The 17,797-nt window shown below is 37.2% G+C and overlaps 1 protein-coding gene across 1 annotated transcript in view; it reads right to left on the reverse strand.

The window, feature by feature from the left end:
* Positions 1-17,797, reverse strand: part of CDH8 (cadherin 8) — a 153,729-nt gene that overhangs the window by 128,511 nt on the left and 7,421 nt on the right. Inside the window, exon 2 of the mRNA XM_009669844.2 lies at positions 9,738-10,184. Within this exon, the coding sequence (XP_009668139.1) occupies positions 9,738-9,989 (252 nt within the window). The 5' untranslated portion in view covers positions 9,990-10,184. The remainder of the gene's footprint in view (positions 1-9,737; positions 10,185-17,797) is intronic.

Consider the following 17,797-nt stretch of genomic DNA (forward strand, 5'->3'; position numbering starts at 1 on the left):
ACTGAAAGTACTAGTTAGAGAATTACAAAGCTTAGGTTCTACCCCCAGCTATGCCATGGACTTGAGGCATGATTGCAGACATTTCAAATCACCTCCTTACACTTTCTGCGTTTGTGTTTCCTTCCTCAGTAGCAGCCTGCATATCCTATTCAGACAGCAACATCTCTGAGGCAGGCATTGTCTCTGACTAAACGTCTGCAGAACAAAAAATTTAGCTAGGGCTTCTTTAATACAAACGGCAGCGTTAGCAGCTTTCATATTTATTGTTGAACTAGGTGTATCATTTCTCATTTGCTGTAGTTCACTTTATAAAAATATCCCCACAAGTGTTTTGCGGGTGTCTACAATGTTTGTAAGAATTCACAAAACAGGAACAAAGTCCACGCTGAGATTCCCTAAAAAATCCCCCTGGCTTAAAGCTCAATGCTATGTGTGCACCTTTTCCTGCCAACTGAAATCCTGGTATATGTTTTAAATGATTTAGGTAACATCTGTTTATTTGTATGAAAACTCAATAAAAAAGTAAGTTTAAGTCCTTGCATACTTAGATCAACACCTGCTCTCAGTTCACCTAACCTTCTAGCAAGTATGTGGGATATCCAATAAAATAATCAAGACCAATTAATTAGCAGAAATAAACTAATAAATTTGAAATATTGTGTTGGCATTAAGTCTTGTTGCAGATGATTTTGTATGAAAGGAAGAAACAAACATTTTGCCTCTAGACGTTGTATTTTCTCGTCTGTATGACAAGACAACAACAGGAATTGCAAAGTGTGCCAATGGTCTGCATTAAATGCATCAAACTGCATAATAATAGGAGAGCAGGTTGCTTAAAAAACAAATACTTTCAAAAAAAAAAGGAGAGAGAGTGAAAAGGGAATAGTAAATACGCTGGTAATTATATTTAGAAAACTTGTTCTATAAAAATGTTAGATTTTCATCAAGCTCTTAGCAGAGAAATACCAGGTTGTGAGCATTTTGCATCATGCTCCAGCATATAGGATCAGCATGCCTTATGTTGCAGATTATCCCAAATTAATTCAAAAATATTTTTTCCCCATTCAGTTTAATACTGATTTCTTAGATCGAGTGTACAACATGTCATAGTTCTTAATGATGCTTTTAGCTTGATGACCTTAGGTTATAAAACAGCTATGGTTTGGTTTAATTCCCCATCCCCTGCACATCCAGAAGGCTTCCCTAATGCTTAGTGCATTTCATTTGCGGATGCCCACCACCAGTATACTAAAAATTCTCTCTCCTCAATATCCCTATTCTATGTAAGTAGCTCTCTCAGCAAGGGAAAAGAAAATTAGACGAGATAGTTTCTGGATTTAAACCAGCGGATGACCAGGGCACTCTGAACTGCTAGGAAGTATTTTTTGCTCGTTCTACCTACAACGGGGCTCCTTGCCTCCAGTGATCTTCTCCGAGTCAGTCTTTTATTTCACTACGTTCCCTCTCATTGAGGCGATCTAACAGCAATGCACAGCATATCAAGTTGAAATGCTCACTCTCAGCTTTGCTTCTATTCACCAGGGGCTGGGTGCGTAACAGAGTTATTGAGCTCAGACCCCGAAACAAGAAAAGGGATTTCTTATGTTGCTCCTAATGATTCCTCTGGTTAATTCAGGAATGGCATTGATAGTCGCCAGGGAGAGCTACACTTACTTTTTCTTAGCTACTGGTATGCCTGCTGTAAAATAAAGGCTTTGAAAGAAATTACGGAAGGGGAATCTTTACGCTAATAGAGAGTCCTCAGGAAAAAGAAAAGTTATACATTACTCTATATTACTAGAGGTGTCCTCAGGGGCCATAAAGAGGCCACTCAGATACATAAATATTCACATAAATATATTTAGGAAAAGGGTCTATATTTATTTTCAGCTACATGTGCCCTACATTGTTTTCAAATAACAGATACCTTTAAACATTGCCTAAAATACTTACTGCAGTAACTTGTTTCTGTAATGAAGTTGACTGCTTCACATCCAAAGATTAAGCTGCACAGCATCAGCATCCCTGGCTTCATCAAAAACAAACAAAACCCTTAGTTGTGAAGTCCTTGGGTCTGTTACACACGACTCCTCTTTTTCTTCTCTCCCTTTACTAGAGAAAAACGTTGTAAATAGAACTTGGCATATAATCTATGCAAACCTTTTCCTGTTATTTTCACATACAGACTGATTTTTCTTGCATTACTATGAATGTGTATTTACTACACCTTAAAAATGCAGAATTGTGCATCAGCTAAAAAGCTGACCTTTCTCAAAAGTAATTCAGCTCAGGAGGTATCACCCCCGTCAGCTTCAGAGTTCTGTCTGGAAGCCTGCACATGCTAAAGGAATTAGTCCCCAAGTATTTCTCATTTGAATGCATATATCATTTTTAATGTCTTCATTACATGCATCCTACACTTGAGTCTTGGCAAACTGAGGAACATCATATCAGGATCTGATAACAATACACACACCCTTTCACTTTGCTGGTCCAAAACCTGTCCCCTGTCACTTACGGGAGGTCACGACCATCTGATGGCTTCTCAGTGGCCTACAGAAAGTGTTTGTCACGTTCAGAAAGGATAGGCACTGTTCGCAAAGCAACGCACCATCACAATTGGCACTAACTGGTAGCTACGTTGACAAATGGAATTCAGGCACCCTGACAGCGTCAGAGGGGGTCTCTACTGGTAGAAGCTGAAAACCATTTGCAAAAGCCATGTTGGGGAGTTCAAATAAACTTCATGCATCTGTAAACTTCATGCTCTACTTAATTTTTCATACTGTCACTTTGGTATTTTGCATGCATACTTGGAAAACATTTCAATTCATTGAGAGAAAAATAAAGTGTTTAGATCAACATATTGAAAAAAAGGACACAAGCTTCTAATTCTTCATGAAGGAAAAGAATTCTCAATTTTATCTATTTTTTTCAGAAGAGTAAAAATCCATGTGGCTTTAGAAAAACATTACAAGGAAATCTAAGTGATAATAATGTTAAAGTAGCACCAAGAGATCTAAAAGCCTAAGCAAACAAAGTGCAATCATATCCACTGTATATACCATTTTTTAAAACTCTTCTATGTTATTCTATACTTACTGTTTATGCAATCTAAAATTTAAGATGCCAATCACATCAGAGAAGTGTTCCCACTTTAGTAAAGAAAATACAGATGGCTCAGAAGGTGGCGGGTGCTTTGTAGCTTGAACCTCTACTATGCAGGCTTCATAAGAAACCTTGACGTTACAATGCAGTACTTTCAGCGTTTCCACATTAGTGGCCCATACTGGTATGTGCCACGTTCTTAGTTTACTGCTCTAATAGCATGAAGCAGAAATGGAGAAAGCAAGCACAAGCGACTCCCCTATCTGATGAAATGGCTCTTTAAAGTTATCATCAGTCCAGTTGTGCTAGCTGATATGTAAGTGTTCTATATACTTAAATTATGTTTGTGTCATGCCCCCAGACCGGAGATGGGGGATCATGAAAGCATTCAAGCCTTCCCAGCGATAATCCCAGAAACATATAGAAATGTGATTTGAGATTCTGAAGATAGGTAGATTATTGTTTGTTAGCAGAATAAGCTATCAGTAAAATGAGTTTTACATTGTATTAAAAAAATGTAAACGCTGTTGGCTCACTTTAATCAAACTGTTCATACTTGTTTAAATTTGTTGCATGCCAGGAAAAAAATTTCTTTGAGCTTGTACCTAGTTAAAAAGAAACAAATGAAATTTGTGTAGACTTGGGAATATTTATTTAAAAACACTACTTTTATCAAGCTTACATAAAATGTTGTATACTATATTTATTGGCTTTGCAGCAATACTTAATTAAGAAGAGCTTTTTTCAGAACTACTTATACTCCTGCTGACAAAGCTGATTTAGACCATGTAAACAGGGACATTCTGTGAAGTATACAGTCATCTCCTCTCCTTCAGAAGCATGTAAAAGGAAGGGGGAATTAGTAATTTCTGTTAAAAATACAGTAGAAAAATGAATGATGCATTTCAGCTTCTGGGAGTTTATTAAAAATAAGTAGGAAAAATAGTATATAATTAAAGTTGCAAAACAGCAACAAAAAATCTAGGGTTCAGAAAGCAAATGTTGACTTTGCTGTATTTCAAATCTTGAATATTTTATGGCATATATTTAAATCATAGATAGTAAAAAAAAACAGAAGGAAAAGAGAAGGAATGTGTGTAACATGGAGTTCTCAGTTCTCTAGTTTTAAATGTGAAAACTTCAGCAATGCATTAACATAGGATGATATACGAAAACTAAACAAAGGCTTTACTACACCTATATTTCACAATGATTTCTTTCGTTTGGAGAAGCAGTACATAATTTACCTCTCAAGTAATGAGATCCTTAGAATTATATATGACTCTGTTTTTATCACTGAATAGGACAGTATTTTCAGGCAGACATTATAATCACAACCTCAATACAGGAATAAAGAAAACATGCAAAAAGCATTTGTTTAATGAAAACCTTGTTTACTTTGCATGTATGTATCCCTCGGACTTCACAGAACTATTTGTAAATTTAAACCAGTAAGATTTTACTATTTTCTCGTTAAGAGACAAAATGTATGTTGGCAGTGAAATCAAAGACTGCATAAAGCATGTATTTTGCAGAACATACAGCTTGAAGCTATTTATAAGTGTTCCCTGCATTTGCAGGTTCAGTTTTCACAGTAGCACAGCCTGAAGCACCAAACTGTGAAAACATCATAGCTCTCTACTGCTCCTCCTACAGGAAAATTACTCGTCCTCTAAAGGCCTGATCCTAAGCCCCACATATCAAGGCAAAAATCCTCATCAGTCCCTAGGGCAGGAGTTGCCAAGCTCCCTGACCCCAGAAGCCACATACAAGAATTTGCATGTAAGAGCCTGAAGATGCATACTACCTAAGTCAGAAGGGAGGAAGAGCAGCTCCAACGTCACAGATAAAAAATGACTGCCTGAGACTCCAAGGCAGGAAAAAGTTGAACTGGCCACATTCCTTCTACAGCTCAGTAACTTTCCTCCGGTTTGTTCCCTCCCCCTTCCTGGGTTTTCAGAGCAACTGCTCCAGGGCTAGTGCAGCCCTCCCACCAGTCACCTGCCACAGACCTGGCGCAGCAGCCCTCTGCAACCTGCTCATCAGCTGCATGCAACACAAGGGCTGCTCTTCCCTGGTCAGCCCATTTTACAGATCTCTCAGCACAGAGAATGTCATTGCAAAATGTGACTTTGGGACTGGCAAGAGGTAACTTGAAAAAAGTCTGGGGAAAGTGCTGGGAGAAACAGGAGGGTGCTCCAGGAGGAGTGATACCGCAGAAGCAGCACCAGTCTGAAGGACTGTTCATGCTCTTTTGTGTCTGGGCTTAATTACTGATTCATTTAGTGGTCAGTCAGAGAATAAGAATAACTGAAAGATTTTGTCACCTTCATGCTCTTTTATGTTCTCTCTGTGCACTGCATTTATAAATGACAACTTAACACATTAACTAGCCCAAGTTTTTACATCAGACTAGGTCATATCCCATTTAACGCATCAGAAATAGCACATTATAGGTTCCATAAAACAGAAGTCTGCTTCTGTGCCCCAAATCTAGTTTTCTAATGTTTCTTAACTATCTTGTCTATTTCACTGTGAATTCAGCTGCGGTCTCCAGTGAAAGTACAGTGGCATTTGCTTCACCACAGATTTCATAGCACATCTGCCATGGTGCTGTAAACGCACGCTGAGGAGACTAAGAACATGCCGCAGTGTATATCAAGAAAAAGTTCTATCTAACTAATCAAGTCCACAGGGACAGCATGCAGTGTCACAAGACACAGCACTCTACAGCCGAATGAGGTTGTCAGCCACTGGGAGTCCTGCAAACTGCTGACAAAGATATGCAGTATATAGGGCCTTCTAAAGCAGACATAGCAGCTTTGGAAGGTACATACCTATTACTATGGATGAAGCAAAAAATAAAAAGAAATATAAAAGGATATTTGTACATCTACATTTCTGTGTTGTGAAGAAAACTAGGCTCATTGAGTATGTCACATGAACATGAAAAAGAATGCTTTGTAGGTTTCTAGAAAAGTATATATATATTTCTACATGTACAGCTTAAAACCAAATGGAATTTATTATGATATCATGAGCCAAAATACAATAAAAATATCATTCTAGACAAAAAGGAAAACAAGAATTTTTGCAGCATTTTATAGACAAACCTCATTTATCCTGAAACCATCCTGAGATAAGTACTCATACTTTTTTTTTTTGCAGATGTGTGAACTCAGAGCTCATTTTAATAGTTTGAACTTATTCCTACCGAATCGAATGACAAAATTAACATTAAAAGTGCATCTTCTTCAAATGCATTGAAAGCAGTCCAAGATTAAAAGCAAAAGATTTTCTCCTGTCCTTTACTCAAGACATTGAAGAAAATCACTTTGCTTTATGAAAGAAATCACATTAAATCCTCCTATTAGTCTTATCCCAGATTATTTCATTTGTTAGAGAGAATACACTGAGCATGCAGCTATTAATATATATTGGTGCAAAACAGAAGTGAATTAAGTGTCTTTGAAGACTGGGCAGTTGTACTGCAACACTTCTGGGGAAGGGTTTTTATACCTAGAAGCTGTTTCTTCTGAAAAGATATTAGCTATCCCTGCAAATCCTGTCCTGCTAAAGTTTTTCAGCATTCTGGAAACTCTGTTATGATATCTTTCTAATAGAAATAATGCAAAGACTCAATATTTAGGCTTTTATTTTTAGAAAGTATTGGCATTCTGTTGATATATGTTTTGACTAAAATCATTTTTCAGTTTTATTTTGCTGATATACATTTTTGAATGCCATTAGAATCACATGCTGCTATTTAGTGCCTTTCCACCTACTAACATGAAACATTATTTAAGTATCAGAATTATCGCGAGCAACTCTTTAGGGCTGAGTTTTCAGTGGGCTTTAAAGGTACATTTGAAAACATGCATCAATTTCTGCTTTATTTTTGTCAGTGCAAAAACTTATTTTTGTATTTACTAACAAGAGTATCTAATTACCTGTTTGTACAAATTACACACTACTGTGAGAAAGGTACTACATACACCTTACAGTAGCGTAAAAGCAGACAAAAAATGCCATCAAAAATCCATATAATTAGATTTGCTTCAAGAATATTCCTTTGAAATCAATGAACTGCCAAATATGGTTTTTGTTTGGAGATTATACTTTTACTTTAAACAAGTAAAAAGAACGTAGGAACCACACTGCCTACATAACAACACAAAAGCACATCTGTGCTCAGAAAACGCAGCAAATCAAGTGGCATACGTGTGTGGTATCATTCTCTCCACAGTATTATGCCTCTGTACAGTAACTCGCTATAAGACATTTTACAGAGTGCCATTCATTCAAAGTACGGCCAAAAAAAAAATTCAAGGCAAGTCATATGGCAGAAAAATGCTTGATAAAACCACAGAATGAGGGAGATACCCCAGCTGTGCAAAAGCCATTGGCAGGGGGCAAAATGGAAAGGTTGGAGGAAGAACACAAGTAGAAAAGAGATGAGGAGGAACTAGGCAAGAGAGTGCAAATCTGCTGTGAGTTCTGAAAAGGAGGATATTTTTGAATTGCAATGGATAAGAAACCAATGAGGATAACAGAGAACAAAAATGTCATAGCCCAGCTTCGCGAAGAAGGAGAGCATTTTCCTTGTGACATTCTGCACACCTTGAAGTTTTGAGAGTAAGGATTGCCAAGAACCATGAAAGAGGGAGTTGCTGCTTTAAAGTCAGGAAGGATTAAGAGCAGCTCTGAAAGCTGTGGAGCACCTCTATTCCTGACGACTTCAGCAGAGTTTGAAAGGGCCCATAGTACTCAAGAACCTTAGGAAAGGAAAATAAGTCAGAAATAAGGATGATTTTCTGGGGATATTGATAAACACAGAAAACAATTACAATACTTTAAGCCTGAGTTCAGGAATAAACCAAAGATTTCTCTCTGTGAGAGCAAATTTCATTTCTTGCTCTTTGCCATCTATGTCATACAGTGTTTTAATTACGCAGCAGTGTCAACAAACAGATTGTCGTAGCGTTTTAGAGTAGCGAATTCTGTTCAAAACATCAGCAGAAGATGGGATAATGTCTTTATCGGTTTGGCTTAGTTTAACCCACCCCTTTCTATCCACTAATGATTTGAAGAATTCAGAATATTATACCCACAACCTCTTGTAGAAATATTAAGATTTGAAGTCACTTGGAAATTCAAAGCACTACAAGCACCAACTACAAGGTACTCAGACAAAAGCAGCTCAAAATCATTTTAAAGGTTTGACTAAAACATGTTGAAAATAACAGGCTGGACAAAATATTTGAAGATCTGAAATAAGTCTGTTGCTATCCCTCTGAAACTGAGATATGATACTGACCAGAGAAAAAATATTTAAACATATATATTATCTGATATAAATGGAAACTAACATAGCTCCCAAAAGTCACTGGATCTAAAACTCATTATACCATCTGATCCTGAAGATTGGAAAGTGATTAAATTAAGGAAAATTTAAGAAAGAATCTGAGGACAACTGACAATTGTTTTTATATTAATTCATTGAAACAATCAAAATTGCACTTAATCTCTATACTCTTCTATAGGTATAGCCATGGCCACTTGTGCCATTATACTATAAACTATTCATTTACCTAGAGAATTTCCAAAGTTATCATGAGATGAAATGACATCCATTATATCTGATCTCAATTTTTTTACACAGTTCTAATAGCTAAGAAATATGATCATAGCATACCTGATTATTCAGAGGGAACTGAAATCTAATGATGAACATACATTGTATTTCTGACTACTCACTTTAGGTCAAATATGCATTTAGGAGCAGTTACTTCTTTTCTAAGCAGGTTTCCTGATGAACGCAGATGACACATGATCTCTTTTTAGAGAACGTGCAAGTCTGATTCACTGGTTGAGAGCAATACAGGGCTACAAAATAAGCTAATGCCTGGCAAGAATCAAGAAGGTAAGGTGAAAGACAAGCTAGAACACAGGTAAAAAACATGATAATTTTCCCTATGGTCTTTTCATCTTCCTAACTGTGAAACTAGACTACAAAATACTGTGGCAATAGTGTTATTTATATACATATATACCAGGACCTCCCTATAAATATACAGACTAGCAACTTGAAATTTGCTATAAATGCACCACAGTTTCTTTTAATGTATTTTCATTTATGTATTTATTTCTACAAATTCTCAGAGCATAAAAAACTTCTGTGTAATTGGGCTGGAGATGGAAAATGACCTATAAGCATAACAACCTTTTTGAATGAATGTAAATAGGAACATTTTACACAAACTGCTTTGGTGAAGAGCCTTCAGCTGATAAAGTGTGGTGACTAATGATATTAAAAGATGGATGTGTACATGCTCCTATATTTTTGTTGTAAAAATGGAATATGAGTAATTTTATAGTAAATAGCAAGTTTAGACAGGTTATCTCATTCCCTGAAGTCCCCAGCCTTTCCAATAGTCTTCCACTGCAGTTAACCAGAAAAATATATCCTTCGAATGATGTCTATTTAAAGCATGGATTTGTGGACATTAGAGAGGAACTTCAGAATAACAAAGTATCTCAGATTTGAACTTCTTAGAAGAATATAAATACCTGAAGACCTTCACATGCTATACACTGCATATTCAGAGAAAAAACAAATCTTGACTTACCCGGCCAACTAGTATTGGTTCAGGTCCAGAAAATTCTTCTAATACAAACATTTGATTCCAAACCCAGCCTCTCTTGGAACGGTTCAAAACTCTCTGTTCTTCAGTTAGCCTCTTCAGTTCTGCACTGGATCCACTTGGTAGTATTTGAGATTGATTCATTGGAGCCATATAAATGGAAGGAAGGAGGGTAATCCATAATATTATTAATGGAGTCCATGTATCCATAAGCATTTCCGTTAGTCTTTCTGGCATTGTACCACAAGCTACACAAATCACCACAGAAATGAAATTATTATTTTGCTTTCTTCCAGACTGTAGCAATCCAATTCATCATGCAGTACAGAACATTTACTTATAGCTCCTCCATGTGTTTACAGCACAGTCAACATAAAAATAGCTTAGATTATAAAAACATGATCCATTGAGTTTTCCAGTCATTAAAGATTCCTGGTGGGGTGAAAAAAAAAAAAGGTTAAGTTAGTGAGTAAAGAGCTTAGAAAAGTGTTCTGAAAGATCTTATTTACTTATCTTATTTACTTTTACAACACAAACAAGCCACATTAAGTTTTATATTTGTAGTACATAATCTTAGTGTATCTTATTTGGGTTTAAAAACAAAAATTAAGTGATTCTGTGAATTCCTTCAAGACCTGCAACAGTGAGGAGCAGAGGGGACCCAGATAAATGATTATGCACTCTCAGGAAAAGATTTTATTTGTAGATTGTCCCAGGACCTGAAGAAGCTCCTGGCCCTCTTGCTAGCCTGTAGTTTCTATGCCAGTCAACTACAAACGCTTAGCATATCAAATAATGAAAAGTCAAATAAAATAATGTTCTTGCATTACCCTTTTTTCCTCCACAAGAAAGAAAGACTTACTCTTAGTAAATTTAAAAAGCTCCAGTAGTATGCCCTTATATCAGCAATCATCTAGCTACAGCAGCACAGAGCTCAGAAAAACCTTCAAAATCCCTTACCAGACCACTACCAGAACTTGAGTAAGCTCATTTATGCACATATGCGCTACAAGACTCCCAGCACTTCTCTCCTGCTTTCAGAGAAAACACAGATTCTATTTCAATGACGTTTTCCTTGGTGGACATTTTAGGATAATTTTGTTTTCCTTTCTCCACCCACCCTTTCATGCATTAGAGATCCACATCAGGTTTCATCTCAGCATAAATATTCTTTGAAAGGGATAAGCAAGTTAACATAGCAGGGCTTGCTAATGCCACAGTGATTGGCAAAACCTGAAATGCAGCCGTAGATTACTTAGAAAGATAAATGGGATATAACTCAAGGAGGAGAGCTATATTACAGCTACTCAAATGAGACTGGAGTTTTGTAGAAAGATTCCTGATACGCTTTCATTGACTGATTCACATCCAATCTCACATCCAACCACTATATAGCAGATAGGTAGAACTGCCTAGCCACAAACTGACAGTGCATCTTAGACTTCCCCTCCCCCCCCCTTAAAAATGAGTTTCTAGCATTACATGAAATTCTTGTTGTTCACCTTTTCTTTTTTTAAGCTTCAGACACAATCATAGACAGAAACGTTTGAAAATAATGAATAAGACCAATATATCAGTTGGTTTTTTTAAGCAAACAATGTAAAAAAAGGCCAATTCTTTTTACACTTCAGTAATTGCCAAAGCATCTGTGAAATCTGTTGCCTTAAAATCTGAATCTGTGAGAAACTTGTCTTGCTTAAAGGGGAAAAGAGCTGCTACCAAACTCAAACTCAGTATCTCAGGTAGCATGGAAGAACAGCAAGCTGATAGCACAGTGCTTTGACAATGCATCAAGAATGAAGTGAATACCCATTACAGAACTAACTGTGTGGCTTGGAAATGCCGCTTAGGTCCCATTGCTGCGTGAGAGAGAAAGAAAGCAATTAGAGAACACAATGTGGTCTTGCAATGAAATTTTGGGAGAAATGTGAGGGAAGCAAGAGAGGTCTTCAGTCTCTCACCATTCTCTCAATCCCAGAGAACAGAAAAGGACCAAGAGGAAACCATCAAATTGCTCTACAGGAAGGGTCTGTCAAGTCACTCTCTGCAAATCCTCCTCAGTCTAGGGAGGAAATTACAGGGAAGATACTGCTGATATTTGCTGGTAAGCATTAAAAAGCTAGATTTCCCAGGGCATGTGTGGAGGCAGAAGGTATCCAAAGAGAGAAGCAGTCTAACTTTAAATGAAAGCAATAAACTGTTTGTAGGGGATCAGTGTGTATGGGCATGTGGACTTTGTGTGTGTACACGTCTGTCTGTCTGTGGGTAGAGTTTTCTAATTCCTTAAATGGAGCAAAAAGCAAAACGCAGCAGAAATAGAACTACTGTAAAACAGAATAATAGCCACCATCCTCACTCAATACTCAATTATAGTCAAAACTGGGGGCATAAACAGAAAGCATAAAATAGAGCCCTTTTCTATAGTTGAGAGCTTTCAGGGTTTATATCCACAGTGATTTTGGACCCCAGTTGAGGCCCAAACACTGACCAGTGAGTTACATCTTTGTCCAAAAAAGTCTTAAAATGACTCCAAGTAAGCCATGACTGGTATTTTTACTCTTTGAGCTCAAATTGGTACAGTTTTTGTTACTCGCAGGACCAAATGATAATAATAAAGCAAAACACTTTTCATATTCAAAAGGCTTTTTGAAAACAACTCCTAATTAATCTACACAGACTCTCTTCTAAAAGAGATTAAACGAATGAGATAAAACACTATGATTCTCACAGAAACATTTTGTTTGAAGAACAGGATATTTGGTTTTTTTTTCAAATTCACTCTGAATCCTTGGCAAGCATTAACTTCATTTCAGTGTATCCCTCCCCAGTTCCTCCCCCAAACTTCCTACCCATTACTCTTTGCTTAGTGCAATCAAATTCAGTCCCTGTCCGCTACCACTAATGTATCACGATTCACTCTAATTGGACCATCCTCATAGTAGCTCCCATTAGCAATACTTTTAGGCAAACGAAAGCCAAAAGCACACAAAAAATAATATTCATGCACAAACCACACGTCATTAAACCTTGCTCAGTGAAATAATCCAGCAAATCTGACAGTTATGCAAGGACTGTGAACAAAAATATGCAAGAGATTCTCTAGTACCAATAGAGAAGTGAGATAAACATTAGGCAATGCAGAGTAAAGAAAAAAATCTAACTGGGCTTTTACATGTATCAACGTACTTCAGGAGAATACGACCAGTGAATAACGGTAGAGCCAGACAGGTATCTCTACAGTTAAAAAAAGACTGCTGGAGCCTTTTGAGATTTATTTGAGAAACAGAGTCTCATTTGGGATTCACTGCTCTATCACTGAATGCTTGTATTTATTTTGTGCAATGCATAGAGATTGTACTGTTCCAAGGTCTTTTACCAAATGTGTGAATGAATTTTCTTCCCCATTCCTGGGTTCAGAGCACCATGTATGTGATTGGGAACCAAAAGAAGGCCTCATAAAATGCTTGGCCCTGCAATTTTCAAATGGACTAATACGAAAATCAGTAAATTCCTACTATAATCCTCTGGATTAAGAGTCCAAGAGCAACTGATACAGTTCCTGAATTAAGTTACTATAAACGTGCTAAAAAGAGTCAGGTGTAAAGTGACATTTGGCAGTCAAAAAAGACTAGCAGGTGAGGCACAGTACATTTTCCTTTCTTATATTATGCAAGGGCCTAAGTGGGTGGTGAGCATGGAATGACAGAAAAATTATTCCAGCAAAGCCAGAACTGCCTTTTGCTAAGCAACCAGAAGAGGATCAGCACGTGGCCCTTAAAGACTGTATTTCCATCTTTCACAAGGATTTGGTTGTGTTAATAAAAGGATAATTTTGACTTTGAATTTTCAGGTGTTCAAATGTCCCTGGGTCGTTCTCTTTAACAAAAACACTGTTCTTCTAAATGATTTCCTCATCTAGCATATGATATATATGACTACACATACAACTCTAATCTAGCCAAGCTTTTCCTCAAGAATGGGTTTACAAAACAGCCTTCGTTCTCTAGGTATCCCTGAGTGGGGAAAGTGATATTTGAAATATAAAGACTTTTTCCCTGAAACAAATAGAAGAAAGAAAATGCGCACTGTTGCAGATAGCAGAGATTTAGATAATTACGTTTCAAAAACATAAGGCTGTATTTGTAAATTTGGTTCTCCACGCATAACCTACAGAGCAGTACAGATAAAGCTAAGCAGTCCTTTTTCCACTTACTGTATGCACCGATACACTTTTGGACAGATATTACTCTATTACTGCAACAGAAGAATGCAACCTGGAGCACCACTCATGGACTTCATTGCCTAATATTAGACAAGGTTTTGTACAAGTACAAACCAAAAAGTGATTACAATGAAGCAGAAGTTTACGACCTAACACTGTAATGTAACACTCTAACATACCAACTTCAGAAATTAATATAATACACCTTGCAACTTCTTTTAGAACCAAAATCTGTGTAGGTTACTTGTACAAGTTGACTCTGCTTTGTGCAGGCGATTAAGTAGGACAGTAGTTAGTGATAATAGGTATACTAAATGATGACAGTAGTTCTGATTTCGCATAACATGTTGTTGATAGCTTTATGGTGGCTAGGATATCTGAAATAATTAATTTCATTACAATCATTTTAGAATCATCTTGTAGCTTTAGAGATGGACACTGGAATGCAGTAGATTGCTTATAAGGATTAATAAAATGTATAAAAGTAGTATAATATATAAACTGCTTACTGAAAAGAAGCAGAGTAAGACCATAAAAAGCTTTAAAAATCAATTTTTTTTAGATTTCAAACCACAGAGTATCTGTTTGGTGAAGTAAATCACTTTATTACAGTGCTAGTGCATTGATTTACATTATGATCTCCGTTTAAGAGACTTTACAGCCAGTATAGTGTTTCTTCCCCTAAGAAACATATGGAGGGTTCTCTTAAGATTTTCAAGGCAACTAATTATTTATTTCATTTTGCATTTACCTTATCACTTACAGTGATTACAAACAGTAGCTAAGCCCTTCTGACCTCACCATTTCATTGGGGTCATTTTAATAGTTCCTAGACAGCTATTGTTAATTATGTTAAAAACAAACAAACAAAAACCTTGAAGTATTGATTTACTTAAATAAATTATACTAGAGATGCCAGACAAAAGTTAGAGATCTTTGTCTAAAATGGATTTTTGCATCATTTTTTGACATTAAATACATTCAAAAGACTGGTCTCAAACTGCAACAATACGATGAGGTAAATGTGACATAAGGGCAATGGAGTTCCATTAAAAATCTTTCAGATCTTTTTGGTCATAAGCTCTACCTTTGGCATGCTGACTCATTATAAGCAAATACACATTACAACACAAGCAGCCCAGAATAACTGATGAAAGGTGTTAATTTACCAATCATCTAGAGAGTTCCAGCTAGCACTGTACAGCATGAGGAAGATAGCCTTTCCATTTTGCATGCTTTAGAGCCTTGAAATTCCACCTGACCCACATGGAGTTTTGTGTCCAGAAGAATGAAGTTAAATTTAATTTCTGCCAGAAATAAAGATCTTTATTCCTGCAAAGCAGTTAGAGCTGTGGGTAATGATTTTCATATATGTTAAGAGAATGCAACAAGAAGTTTAATCAGGTACCCTTGACAGAAATTTATATCCTCTGACTTCCTTCATTTAAAATGTAACAAGCAGCAATCGGTTTCATCTTTACACTATCACAGTTTTCCTGCAGCTCATGATCAGGTATTGGATTTCCCCTGCCTATAGGGCTACAAACCTGGGATCCACTTTTATGGCCTATGTAGGTATTTTGTAACTCTTAGTGCCTTCTTTGTTAAAATCTGAGTGCATTCCTTGTTATTGTTCACATTAGCTTTTTTTTTTTCTTTTCTTTTAACCATTTCTCACCTTCCTGCTTTTTTTCCTCCACAGTAGCTAGAATATCATTCTTGGTTTTTTGGCTTCACACTGCTCTTCCTGTTCTCTAAGCTCAATTTATCTTTAGGTTTACTTTTACCACTGCAGGTATTGGCTGCACTACCACTTATGCTTCCTAGTCCCATTTCTCAAGGATTCAGACAGGGTCCTTTTCCATCAATAGCAGCGACATGATGCAAAGCCTTCCCACCATGGGAAGCACAATTATCTTTCCTTCATTGATCCTCTTTTGGCAGCACAGTAAAGCCTTAAGTTTTCAACAGTAAAAATATAAGGCCTAAGCGCTCCAATCTGACTTGTAGGAATAATCCTTATTCAACAGAGAACTGCAATAAGAATTTTAATTTGCCTTTAAAGCAGAACAAAAGTAAAAGTCCATCAGAACAGAACTATCAGGACACCATAACTAACAAATAATCGTGTCATCTTCACCCCCTTAACTCTGCTTTACATACTCATCCTGTTTTCGGCATGTATTCATTGCCTTGTACTGGTACTTGATTTGGATAAAGCTACATCAGCATGTTTCTGTGGTAAAGGAATGAGTACTTCCTGCCACAAATAATAATGATTATTTTTCAGTGAATTACTCATTTAGGTAAAAACTACTCTCACATACAAAAATTAACAAAAAATACAAACCAATTCTCCATCTTACTGTGAGATGAATATTGGCTAAGGCTGCAGTCAGGTGTACTACTATGGCAGTAGTTAAGATTGTGCTTACAGTGCCCACTGTTAACTCATCGCATGCCCTGGCTCAACTTTACTGCCTCTCTTAACTGCCAACATAACTGTACGTGTAGTCACTCCCTAACCCAGTTCTGTCAAAATGATCTCGTTAACTTAAACACTTTTAATAGTAAGGTGTTTTTTAAACCAAATCATTTTGACAGAGCTGGGTTAGGCCATTGCTCATGTTATTCTTCCATCAACAACAAATTTAATTTAAGAGGTTCTTGCTCCCACCCCCAACATCCCAGCTGCATGTTTCCCATCATTCTTCTCCCTTCCCAATTCTTTTCTTCATTGCAGTTTACTGTCCCCTCAGTTGTGCTATTTGTGCGGCAGCATTGTGAGCCAGACTAGTGAAATGTGGCAGCTTAAAAAATTACAACAAAAAAAGTCTCAGAAAGTCTTTTTCTTTAATTTTTTTTAGCAAAGTTCATTTCACTGATCCAGTTTATACCATGGCCACACAAGCAGTTGCATCAGCGCAACTAAAGAGCCCATAAACTAGAGGGCAGTGACAGAAAGTTTTGAAAACAGCTGTGTTGCCAAAGAACACAAGAAGTTTGGCTATCTACTTCAGAGAGCAGCCACACAAACAGTTGAATCAACAAAACTGAGTGGAGACTAACTTCTGGAAAAGAAGAGGGAGCAAGCAATTAGGGACAGAGAAACTACTTAATAAAGGTCTGATGGAATCCTAACGTATAACCACAGCTCTCTGATGCAGCTATGTTCATTGACGCTGTGAGATTTTAGGGACGGAAACCTCTCCCACTGGCTCAACTGCAGCCAGGCTGTAGCCAGATACGTTTTTCTGAGCATCTTCTCAGTCAGGAAGGGAACACTTAATGATCCTGACTGTGAGCAGCGCACATCACAGCACAGTGGAAAGGGGCTGAAAATGGCAGTGAGCCAGCAAACCAGATTCTGGGCCATGCATGTTCTAGTCTTGGCCTCAGATCATAATTATACTTTGTAGCTGCTCTAAATTCCACTGGCTAACAGTGATTTTAAGGGACTGTTATGTCACCTAGAGTTACTGTAACACAGAAAAGCATTATCCACCTGGCCTTTCCTTTGGCTAAGCACCTGAAACTTCAAAGGAAGGAAAACGAGATAGGAAACGTTACTCTAACCGTGCTATTGCAGCAGGGCGACATATACTTGAGGGATGCTTGGTGATGTCAGAGATGTGCAAAGGAGAATCCTGCCAAAATGAGTGAAAATCAATTGTCCAAGTTTATTGTTATATACTGTGTGTGGACATTTGCTTATGATTGCTTGGAGAATCAAAGGCATTTATCTAAAGAATACTTGTTACAGCAATAGTGACAAGAGATGCTGCCCACCCCCCCTTTTTTTTTTGTCTTAGGTGTTGTGTTC

This window comes from Struthio camelus, chromosome 10 (assembly GCF_040807025.1).
Source record: "Struthio camelus isolate bStrCam1 chromosome 10, bStrCam1.hap1, whole genome shotgun sequence".
Taxonomy (NCBI): domain Eukaryota; kingdom Metazoa; phylum Chordata; class Aves; order Struthioniformes; family Struthionidae; genus Struthio; species Struthio camelus.